This window comes from Periophthalmus magnuspinnatus, chromosome 21 (genome assembly GCF_009829125.3).
Source record: "Periophthalmus magnuspinnatus isolate fPerMag1 chromosome 21, fPerMag1.2.pri, whole genome shotgun sequence".
Lineage (NCBI taxonomy): Eukaryota > Metazoa > Chordata > Actinopteri > Gobiiformes > Gobiidae > Periophthalmus > Periophthalmus magnuspinnatus.
Genome location: NC_047146.1, coordinates 20,488,501 through 20,500,656, shown reverse-complemented (window position 1 = coordinate 20,500,656; position 12,156 = coordinate 20,488,501). Strand labels below are relative to the sequence as shown.

At 35.7% G+C, this 12,156-nt stretch overlaps 2 protein-coding genes across 2 annotated transcripts in view; one reads left to right on the top strand and one right to left on the bottom strand.

Moving 5' to 3' along the window:
• The first annotated feature begins 1,132 nt into the window (after positions 1 to 1,132).
• On the top strand, positions 1,133 to 6,941 carry tsn (translin). Its single transcript, XM_033987539.2, has 6 exons — positions 1,133 to 1,318; positions 2,078 to 2,171; positions 2,277 to 2,373; positions 2,820 to 2,935; positions 3,401 to 3,480; positions 4,622 to 6,941. The coding sequence occupies exons 1-6, from the start codon at positions 1,253 to 1,255 to the stop codon at positions 4,850 to 4,852; spliced, it is 684 nt and encodes a 227-aa protein (XP_033843430.1). The 5' UTR covers positions 1,133 to 1,252; the 3' UTR covers positions 4,853 to 6,941.
• Positions 6,942 to 7,104: 163 nt separating this feature from the next.
• Positions 7,105 to 12,156, bottom strand: part of si:dkey-91i10.2 (uncharacterized protein LOC555224 homolog) — a 30,627-nt gene continuing 25,575 nt past the window's right edge. The window contains exon 8 of the mRNA XM_055230384.1: positions 7,105 to 11,205. Within this exon, the coding sequence (XP_055086359.1) occupies positions 10,389 to 11,205 (817 nt within the window). The 3' untranslated portion in view covers positions 7,105 to 10,388. The remainder of the gene's footprint in view (positions 11,206 to 12,156) is intronic.

Sequence of the window (12,156 nt, the reverse complement as noted above, 5' to 3'; positions counted from 1 at the left end):
TTTGATTTAGTCACCTAGAGATGACAAATTAAGTTTTATCATCAAATCAACCAGCCCAAAGAGCACATACTGACCTACACTGGCTGTGCTCAATCTTCAGTCATGCTCTGTATAGCTGCAAAATTTCTCTTTGTGTGAGTGTAAGATACTTCTGAGATTTGTTTTGTGTGGATTTTTCCATGGACATATAGCTGCGAGTTATGGGTAAATGTTTTATTGCAGATGGAACAGCTGTAGGGTCTCTTTCCAGTTGGGCTATAGTCCTTTAGTTGATTAATGGTTCAATGGTGTCTTGATCAAGAAATCTTTTTTTTTTTTCTTCATAATAACATTTTACATTCACAAATACAAAAATATAGAATATGTGAATATAATACTATATTTGGGAATACAATAGTGAATACAATACCAATTACAATATTACAATACTACTTGTGAATACAATTTTTGAAAAACACAGTCATTTTGCTATAAGTTGATGTATTTATTCTCCTGTAAAATTAAGTAGGCTATCTTCACAGTGGCAGTGGTCTCTGGTGCAGACTTGCATTTCCTACAGAAAATACTGGACTTGGTTGTGGTGGTCTCCATCATCTGAACAGCTGAATGCAGCTCTCCAGTCTTCATCATTATCAGTGTCAGGAGAGTGCTCCATGTCTCTCTCAGTCTCTGGGGGTAAATGAGGATCTGCGCTGATGTCCTCCCTCCATGTTTCCTCTTTGGGCTCAGTTTGTTGAAGCAGTGAGGACTCTTCTATCTTCACACACACGGTCATGAGAAGGATTAAAACAGTATCATGTAAATCTAATAAATATATTAGAGTGTAGAACTTGGGATGGGACGTTTTAAAAGCGACTGACATTGGCAAGAACGATGTAAAAATAAACAAATGGGTCGTCGAACAACTCGATAAGCTGGGGTGACTACTGATAAGTACTCTTTGGAGCGACACAGTTCCTCCTCATACTTCGATTTCGTTCTTTCAAACAGCGCATAAATCTCTTGAGTGGTCGCAGTTAGCCGCACCTTCCTTAAACGTTTCAGCGCTTCGCCTTTAGACATTTTTACAAATCTTTTTAACCTTAGTTCCGCCCTAACCAAACTAAAAACTCGCGCCTGGCGCTACTGTCGCAGTGCGTGACGTCATCAGTGCGCGTTTGCAATCAGGAGGAGGGACTGTGCGGTTGCACGTTGATGTATATTAGCATTTTCCATCGGTTATTTCATTCTGTGTTAAAAACGGAACGTAGAAATGTCCGTGACAGAGATGTTCAGTTATATTCAGGGTTTTCTAAGCGCGGACCAGGATGTTAGGGAGGTAAGAAGTGCAGAGTTTTGCTCCGAAGCATGTAGCATTTAGCTGTTAGCCGCTAACACAGACAGAACGTGCATCTGTCATTTTGATATTTAGACATTTTAGTGCATTTGGACCAGTGTTGGGATTAGAAATGAATTTTTTTTTTTGTATCCCAATATGGCCTACATAGTAGCTATTATAATTTAATGCAGTTCATCAGATATAGTGCATATGCAATATAAAACAAAGTCGCCTTGTAATATTGTGTTTAACATTGCATAATACAGAAAACACAATTTTTTGTCCAAACCGTGATTAAATCCTTTTATTTTGTTTGGATTGTAACTGTGTACTTAAAGTGGTGCTATGTAACTTTTATGGAGGATATGCCACCTCTTGTCACTATAGAGATGTTATTGCTTTGACTGGAAGGTTTCACAGTATGGCATTACATTCATACATCTCAATGGAACCAAACAGGTGGTGCGATTATACCAAGTTACAGGTCAAATCTGTTTTTCAAAGTATTTTTGAGCTATAAAAACAGTAGTAATGGGATCATTGCTGGCAATACATGTCTAATACCGTATTGTGGAGCATTCGAGGCAATGCAATAACATCTCCATGGAGACAAGCAAGTGACGGAGCCCCACCAGAAAAGTTAGATTATGCACCTTTTAACAACACTAGAGTGTTATTTTTAAGTGCCACCACTTGAGGGAGCCATTGCTGGAATACATTTTTCGTGATGAATGTATTATAATAGTTACTTTTTCATAGGACATCCGTAAAGTGGTCCAGACTTTGGAGCAAACGGCCAGAGAGATCCTGACGGTCCTGCAGAGTGTCCACCAGCCCACAGGCTTCAAGGAGAGTGAGTAACCGTCTACTAATGTGTTTTGGATTTTTATTATTCATTCATGTATTGATATATTTTTATATTTATTTTAAAAAATGGCATATTTTCTTCTTTCCTAAGTTCCCAGTAAATGCATGAAGGCCAGAGAGTTGTTCCACACAGTCCGGACGCAGTTATCAGAGCTTAAAACTAAATTTCCTGTGGAGCAGTATTACAGGTACTTTTTTAACTTGGAGACTTTGTCAAAAGTATTAGATAATCAGATATTAAGCAACACTAAAACGAGTATCGAAAGTAGATACTAATTTGAGCAGGTATCAATACTGAACAATCAAAAACAGTTTTATCATGAGTTTTATCTAGTGTAAGACCACATGGTATAATAAACAAATGCTATTATGTAGTATTAAGAATGACAATTTTGTCTAAAAAGAGCTTTTAAAAGTTATCATTTCGGTATGAAAAGTTTTAATTTAGTTTTAATTTATTAAGATAAATTAAAACTATGTTGTTTTTTTTTTTTCCTCAAGTCAATTTATAAACAAGACCTACTTTTTTATAAACAAAATTTATATGCAATGAGTGTACAGGATAGCTTGCATAATGAATGCCAGTAGATTGCTAATAGAATGCTAATGGTTATTAATGGTGTATTATGTCCAGGTTCCACGAGCACTGGCGGTTTGTGCTGCAGCGGCTCACGTTCTTGGCAGCGTTTGTTGTTTATCTGGAGTCCGAGACTTTGGTGACACGAGAAGAGGCTGCTCAGATCCTCGGCAGTGAGTACAGATACAACTGTACACTTCAGGACCGGAAAACTGGTCTGCTACACATTATTAAACAGGAGAAATACAGTCAAATACGATGTGTAAAGCACAATATTGGAAAGTTTTGTGGTATGCAATATGGATGTAAAGAACTGCAATATCGATACTACTGCAATATTTTAGTATATAACAAAGAGCATACATGTTTCAATTTACTAGTGAAACTCAAAGCAAATAAAAAAAGACAAACCAGGATAAAACCAAGGCAAACTTAGTAAGGTTATTTGTTAATGAACTGCAACAAATAAGTAGCAGAATAAATAAATGAGAAGCCATAAATCTAATCTTATTGTATTACAACACAAATAATAAAAATCTCCCCATTATTTATAAAGAAAATGTACAGTTAAATATTGAGCCTCAAAATATATGTGAAGCCTTGTGAAGTTTTGTGTCTGAAGTGTGTCCTCTCCACAGTCGAGGTGGTCCGAGAGAAGGGCTTTCATCTGGACATAGAGGACTATTTGGCTGGAGTCTTAATCATGGCCAGTGAATTGGTGAGTCCTACAACAAACCCTATAAAGTAGTGTTGCCAAAAGTACCAAAAATCAGATAGTAATCAATTCTAAAACTAGTATCAAAACTATATACTCGTATGAGCAACTTTTGATACTAAAAAAGTCACATTCAATGGACAAAATTTGAGCTTTCCTGAATATTTTTAGTATGATTTTGAACTGTATCAGAATGAATATAAGACCTCATTCTAAGCTGAAGAAAGTTCTCTTATTTTGTGTATGAAAATTACATTCCATTACTAAAAAAGGAGCATTATTTTAATCTTCATTGTATCATAATCAGTATCAAGTATCGAGTTTTAAACTTTTGTGTCTACACTGCTATGTAGTCTCTTTTTTAAATAACATTTTAATGCAGGCAAAATATACTTTTTTAAATTTAGCTTTTAACCGAAGATGTTTTTGGTCACTGATAAAACACATATACAAATATTTAGACTCAGTGACTCAGTGACAGCTTTATCATAAGTCCAAGAACTTAAGTACAACTTAGGCCTGTCACAGTAACACAGTTTCAAACATGATATATTGCTGAAGAAAAAATATAGACTATTGAATTGAATCCCATTATGGCAGGATAAGTGTAAAGCATGATTTAACCCCGAAACTGTTCTACATGTGCAGTTTTTGTTATTGTTAATGACCATAAGCTGCAATAAATAAATGAAATAATTTAGTCAGAGAAGTTATTTAATCAACCCTCAACTCATATCTTCAGAAAAGTATTTTTTTTAAAAAAGCCACCACTACACTACCTAGAAAAAAAAGTACCCAGGATAAATATTGACCGTTCTATCTATCATGTATTGAATAATAAGTTGATATATTAATTTTTGTGACAGGCCTAAATACAAGTTAAGTTTTTGTTTCTTGTGTGAAATTAAGTAAATACATCTTTAGTGCACCTGTCCTCCTTTAGTTTATATTTTACAACTTGCTAAAATAAACTTTATTATATATATATTGCAGTATATATTTTTGTTATGTTTTTTTCTTAATTTTTGTTGAACTTGTAATGGCACTACTACACTATACAGTGCTCAGGAGAAAAAGGTAAACAATAACTACTTAAACAAAGACCTCACTGTTTCTGTGTTTTTAATTTGCACATGTCTTTTAGTCCCGCCTCGCCGTAAACAGCGTCACGGCCGGAGACTACACTCGCCCGATTCGAATCTCAAACTTCATCAACGAACTGGACTCTGGTTTTCGGCTCCTGAATTTGAAAAACGACCCTTTGCGAAAACGCTATGACGGCCTCAAATATGATGTAAAGAAAATTGAAGAGGTGGTTTATGATTTGTCCATTCGCGGCTTGGCAAAAGAAGCAGAGACTGAAGCCAATAAGTAGTGACTGAAACCGGACACTGGTTTTTGGGGTTTAAACATTTTTCTATGGGCACAGCCTGGACTTAAAGGCTATGTACAACCTGAAATAAATGAGTTGGGCTTAGAAGTTATACAAGATTTCTAATTAGAGGTGGGCGATATTGACAAAATGAATACCACCATTTTATTTTTTATTTAGTGTTTTTGATTGTTCTGACGACAAATTGTATTTGGGCAATCTATGAGAAATGTGCTTAACAGACTTGTAAATATCTACTGAGGTTCAAGTAATAGTATTAAGTAAACAGTAAAACACAAAAGTTGCAGAAATCTTATACAGGTAAGATGACACTACTTTTTTTTTTTTTTTCCTGTAAATTTTTATCAACAGTCTGTGCAGCTCTTTGACAGTGTTCTTTCAGACCACATACTCTGTATTTTTATTTTGAAAACAAAACCTTTTGACATATTGCCCACCTTTAATGTTAATCAGCCTTGTTTTTAAAGGTAAAGTGAGTAGTTCTTGGTCACATATTTTGGGCAATAATTGCACTTATTTTTGCATTCCTCCATTTTTGACAGCGAACTTTGATGGTGATGTGGAGTTTTGCTAGACATAATACACAGTCAAATCAACAATTAGTCACATTCAAGTGATTGGAAATAAATATTGAAAAATGGAAAGTAATATAAGTATTGTTACGGGTTAAGTAATGCATTTCTATTTGCAACAATTACGCAGTCCAGTAAGCCACTTTGAATACATCTGGTTTAATGCTTATAAACAAAACAAATATTTAAACTATATAATTCCACTTGAATCTGGAACATTCTGAATTTATTTGGTACTGGCAGTTCTTCTTCCTCCTACTATAGATCTTGAAAAGATGTATAGTAGACCCAATTACAAATTACTCAAAATGCATTGGATTTCAAAGTCATCCTAGAAATTGGCACTAGTAACCTGTTTAAACTTGTTTGTGTTTGAAAGACGTGGTAACTGTTTGAGCTACAAAGAAGAGAATGGGGTCTTGAACTGCCACTTTAGTTTTCACCACCAGATGTCACAAAAACCAACTCACTTTCCCTTTAAACGCCTCTGTGCTAACTACTAATCAAGTTGACTGTATGGCCCATTGCTCATTAAAGGGGCTACAGCTACATGTTACAAGCTTAAAGGTAATATATTTTGCAAAACGTATGCAAAACATGGGGTTTTCTCATCAAAAACTTACCTGGAGTTTTTGTTCAAGTTGGGCATTACGCAAAATAGACATTTTGGAGCTTTCAACCATGATATAATGATATAAAAAAAAAATAACATGGTGATTTAAATATGTTGTGTTAGCAGTTAATACCCAATTGAAGTTTAACTTTAAAGTCAATTTTAAAAATCCAGAAATCTTGCATAATATAGGACCTTTAATAAGTTGTGCTGCAGTTTGCTCTATGAGGAGGTTTTGTTTAACCTCCTTTTAAGATTGTAGCTTGTATTGAGTTATTCTAAGTGTTTTTTGTTTACAGTTTTGACAAAACTGCATATCAATATTTCCTCATTTTGGAGTTGTCAGCCATTATTGACCTATTTTCTGTGTTCACCTCATTCTGTATTATCAAGCTATAATGCTGCATTTTGTATGTGTATTACTGTTGTCAAATGCATTCAAACGGGCTAAGCGTCCAAAGGCCTCATTTAAAGCTAGAAAATGTCTGACTTTAATAATGCAATAATTGAAATGTTATAATTTCTATTTTGAAAGGTAGCATTGATTTGATTTAAATATGCATGAAGGCTTTTCTCTAAATGGGGCACTTGGAAAATTTAAGCCAAAGAATAAAAAAAAATAAGAAGCACTTTGTGAAGTTGAAGCTGTTAAAATTGTGCCAATTCTTAAAAAGCATTTTCACATTTTCTAAGCTGTGTTTCTTTGAGTGAAGTTAGATTTTTTTGGAGTAAATTTTTTGCAGAATTTTGCTACTAAAGTGCATGGAGCAGTAATTGTTTTCAGATGTTGTGAAGCAATGTTAGTCATTTGCAACCATGTTTGTAGTTTCATGAAAAAGACAATGTAAAGGTGTATTTTTGATTTTGTATAAAAAAATACTCTTTAATTCTGTTTCATGTGAATGCTATTAATTAGTAATCTAATTCATATTACTATATTTTCACCCTCACTCCACTGTACCATACATTCACTGTCCTCCTCTGTAACATATGTTCACTGTCCTGAAATCATCCATTCTCATCAAAATCAAAAAAGACAAGTTTATTCAAGTTCAAAATCTTTTAATTCACAATATATTACACAGGGGAAATAATACAGCAGATTCAAATAACATTATGAAAAAGTTACTGTTATGAAGTTAGCAGCCCTCCCATATACACAGTGAATGCTACTTTTAATCGCCAGTGCTACTTCAAGAACCAAAACAGCGTCGTTCATTTTAAATTCAGTGCTTTGGGTTTCAAAATTTAGCCTTTCCCACAAAAGAAAAATACGTCAAGCATATCAAAACATTATAATATAGGATAATATAAAGTGCATTGAAAGAAATAAAGCCTTTTTAAATTAACACAAAACAAACACGCAAATATAATATGTAAAAAGGTCTAGTTAGCTGAAATAAGTACTGAAATGAAGTATTGCTGGAAGTAATGTTATTAGATGGTCCATAGGGGGCAGTCAAGTTCACATTTCCAAAACACTAGAAAAGGCACAGCAGCTCATATGACAAAGTAATATTTAACTGTATTTGTAAAACTTTTTAAAGGTTCACTATGTAACTTTCCAGGCCACACGCTTGTCCCTGCATTGTTTTGAATGTTCCACAGTATGGCATTAAATAATACCTTGAAAAACATACATTCTTACTGTGAGAGAAACTGCTAGTTCACTGTGAAAATTGGCCTGATGGTGTCACCTGTTTGTATGGCGATGAGGATAATGCCATACTGCGGATTCCAAGAAAAGCAATAACATCTCCATGGTAACGGGTAACGGACCCTCCGCCAGTTACATAGTGCACCTTTAATGCTTTTTAGTGAACATTTGTGTGGTGAGTGAACTTTGTCAGGAGTCATATACGAGATTTAAGGCTTCACTTTACAACCATTATTGTTTTTGTTTTTCCAATACGTGTATAATTCACTATTCATTTTAAGGGCATTTGGTTTGGATTGTTAATTGCTATGGCAACAGTGGCAATCGTTTCATCATCACTCTGAAACCCTGGGATAGCAATTACAACAGTAGCATTTGAATTACAAAGGATTAAATCTTTTCTTTCAGAGTGCCTTTTGTGTTTCGTAATCTTTTAAAGCATTTTCCTTTGTCTAGAATAATTATTTTAAGAAATGTAAGGTATAAAAATGTAATCCCAGCCTTTTAAAATGAATAATACAATACGGCCTTCAGTTCTTCAGACTCCTGTGCTTTTAGTCATGTTGGAACTTTGTCATCTCATCAAAAACATAAGCAGAGGTGTGTTTTTGTTTCATGCACACATTTTGTTTGATTAACCCTGGATTATTGGGTTGTCTACATCTCCAAACCTCATAATGCTCTGTTCCACCTTGTGATGTCAATAAGTGGTACTTTTAAAGTTAATGTAGTATTACGCATTGTTCAGTTGAGATTGCTACAGAAAATCTACAATATCTTCTAGTGCAGAGAGAAGCGAAGACGTTTGAGTGAGTCTAAAACTTAAAAATTGGAGCACTTAATGTATTACCACTTAATGACATCAAAAGGTGGAACAGTGTTTTCGGTTTGAGAGAAGAATTATTATGCAGGATTTGTGAGTTAAACATGTGTGAATGAAAACACAACTCAGATATGTTTTTGATGATACAACAATATGACACAGATTTTAAAAAGAGCGTAACATATGCCCTTTAAGCTACCTTTGCTCCTATTAGTAAGCACTTAAATGGTCAATCAGTGACACAATACGCAACAGAGCCAGTTATTCAATCAAACATTTTACAAAATAATTAAATAAATGCTTAAACTTTAGTTATGCTTTGACACAGGTGGAGATTATTGCTGTTATTGTAGTTTTACACAGTGTTTTGGAGGACGCTGTACTACTGCTTTCAGGGCAGTAGAGGGCAGTGAACAGTAAACAAAATCATTTTGAAACACAAGAATTTCCCCCCAAAATGCCGTTACAATTTTATATTTTTATAATCAGTCTTTTGCAGTCATGACTTTAGGTCTGTAAAACACCATACGTGAAATGCACTATGTCTGTTAGCCTGGTCAGTCATTCAAAAATGTTTCACTTGTGTCGAGCTGTCGGGTTATTCTTAAGACCAAAACACAAGAAACGCAAATGTTCAGATCATTTCATACTGTAAACATAAAGCTTTTGTCACTTGTAGATTTACTCACAGTGAAAAGAGAAACCAAAACCTTTACTCAAGAGTACTGTTACTCCAATAAAAATAATACTCAAGTAGGAGTAAAAGTATGCTGTTAGAAAAGTACTCAGTAAAGTAATTTCTTTAAAATGTTACTCAAGTAATTGTAACTGACTACTATCCACTTCTGTCAATCACGTAGCATTATTTGTATCCCATAAACTAAACGTAGTCGGCTGGTCCATTTTATATTAAATTTATTTTGGTTTCAATAATCTTGCCAATTACTATGGAGCATTTTGTAGTGAACTTCACGTGGTCCAGACCAGGTTTAAAGTTATGCCAAGAACTAAACCAGGAGGCTGCTACACAAAAGTTGCGTACTTCATAAATCAGATTTAAGTGAATAAATGTGTCTAATTTTAGTTACATATTGGCTTGAACGCAGTACCATTCTTACCAACTCGTGTAGTTCATTCACTATGGAATGACTGGAAACTGATACAGGGAAATTTGGCTGTTTTAAGGTGGCCATCTTGATCTCTGAAGCCAAGTAGGGCTAAGAATACCACATGCCACAATGAGGCAGCAGTGGCTCTAGCGCAAACTGTTGTTGTGTCATTAAGCAAGACACTTCACCCACATTGCCCACTATGAAGACTAGTGTGTTTTTTGTGTGTGAGTGTTGGTGGTGTTCAGAGGAGCTGATAGCGCAGATTGGTGGACTCGCTTATCATCACCAGGTGTAGAATGAATAATGCAATATGAAGTGTTGGGTTTTTATGAAAGAATCCAAAATCCAGTTCATTTTTGAAGTCTAAAACCAAAATGCCAAATAAATAGGACTAGCTTATCCACATGAACCTGGCTTATGAAGTTAAATCTCAGACGCTTTTGTAGAACAGCCCTCAACATAATTGTACTATCACTACAGTTTAAGAAGCGATCACAGCTGCCGTCGTATGACTGAGCCAAAGATACCAACTTCAGTCACAAGAGGGCAGAAAAGAAACTGAATGACTCACCAGGCGAGCCAGCTTCTACACACTGTACAATCAACATCACTTTTTTGGTAGTCCAAGTATTTTTTAACATTGTAGCACTTATTGTAATATAAAAAAGTCCTTTAGTTTAAATAGGTTAAGGTCTAAAATGTCTTCAGAAATGCTACTATTTACAGTGAATCGGCTCGTTGTTAAGATCTGGTTTGTCCCGTACTGATCATAATATTCGGCAAAGCATTTCGTCTTTTCCTCCAACTTCCCAAATCCCGGGCATATCGTTTAATCTGATGAAACCACTGCTGCGTCCGCGATTTATCTGACGCACGGAAAACAAACGCTTCCCGTTTTATATCCAAAATCTCAAATGTATCTTCGCAATCAGGATCGGTCGACACTACGCAATTCCCAAGTTGGATCGGTTCTCTTAGCACGGTAAATTTCCCGCTACTTTTGTCTTTGATTAAAACCAGGACGCCATCTTTGACGCTCTCTCCTCCCATGTCCATTTGCGATCCCGTTTCGCCATTCCCAATGCTATCCCGATTCGTCCGTACCATCAGTAAAGTTTGTACGTTTTGGAATTTCAGTGCTTTGCTTCCCTTTTTCACCCACTGACCATCTGCGGGTTGGGAAAGCTGCAGCGGACCTTCCATTACAAATCTCGTATGTTCTCTGGCCCATCCGACAGTTTTCATCGAAACCTCTCTCATTTCGATGTTGATAACTTCACGATTCTTACGGCTGTCCCTTCGAAATGACCTAAGTGACCAGGAAACCCCGTTGCCCTCCTGTTTGGTCTTCATGTTGATGTGTTCCAAGTGGGATTCGACACGTGATTTTGCATCGCAGAGTTTGGGGAAGTCGGGGTGGCATTCGGAGGTGACTTTCATGATTCGGCTGAGGAGGAGAGGGTACTTGGTGACGCGTTGGAGGGGAGCCATCAGGAAAGATCGGAGGTTCATACGACGCAGGGCCGTGTTGTCGTTCTGAGAGACGTCCAAGAAAATCCTACGGGAAAAACACAATTGGAATTTGTTTAAAGGTCCTATATTACACAAAATTGATTCTTGTTAGCTTGTTATAATGTTCCCTCATCAAAAACATACCTGGAGTTGTGTTTTGTTTCACTCACACATGTTTGAGTAAGTCTTTATCAACATCTCCAAAGCTCAAAATGCTCTGTTCCACCTTGTGATGTCATGTAGTGGTAGTTTTCAAGTTAAAACTACTCCTTTTATTGAGTAGAGATTGGCAAATCCAGGGCTGAAATTGACTAAATGATTCTAGTGAGCATGTATGGAGATTGAAAACACTTTGGAGCACTTCCTGTATTACCGCATAACATCAGAAGGTGGAACCGTGTGTTTTCCATTTTAAATTTGCGTGTTAAACATGTGTGAATGAAACAAAACACAACTCCAGGTATGTTTTGATGAGGAAACAACATAACATAGATTAAAAAAAATAGCGTAATATGGCCCTTTGAGCATAAAATTAAAAGTGCTCTATGTAACTTTATATTTTTTATCTTAATTTCAGATGACAGTGAATCTCTAGAGTTACATAGGCTCCTGTCCTCCACGGGGGCCCATGTAACTCTAGAGATTCACTGTTTTTGAACAAAATATCCATAAATCCACAAATGTTCTACCATATCATTCATTATCTGTTGGAAATCGGCTCCACAAATTTGGCATATTAATCTCATGTCTTAAAATCCTTCCAACTGACAATAATATTAACGGCACCACCAAAAAATAACTTCACTTTTGTTTATTTATACTGAAGACGTTAAGTTTTGTGCCGTGTGGATAGACCCAACAATTACAGAGATATAAACCATAAACCAGGTCAACATATCTTCAATCTGACAGTTAAACAGCGAATTCTACACCAGAATTCTGACCTTTTAAAATATCTCAGCTCTAATCTGCTCATGGCCTTGTCTAACATATGAAT

Excerpts from the sequence above, each read along its gene's own strand:
- tsn (XM_033987539.2), top strand. The coding sequence starts at position 1,253 with ATGTCCGTGACAGAGATGTTCAGTTATATTCAGGGTTTTCTAAGCGCG. Across the intron at positions 1,319-2,077 it reads CGGACCAGGATGTTAGGGAG|GACATCCGTAAAGTGGTCCA; the intron begins GTAAGAAGTGCA and ends ACTTTTTCATAG. Across the intron at positions 2,374-2,819 it reads CCTGTGGAGCAGTATTACAG|GTTCCACGAGCACTGGCGGT; the intron begins GTACTTTTTTAA and ends TATTATGTCCAG.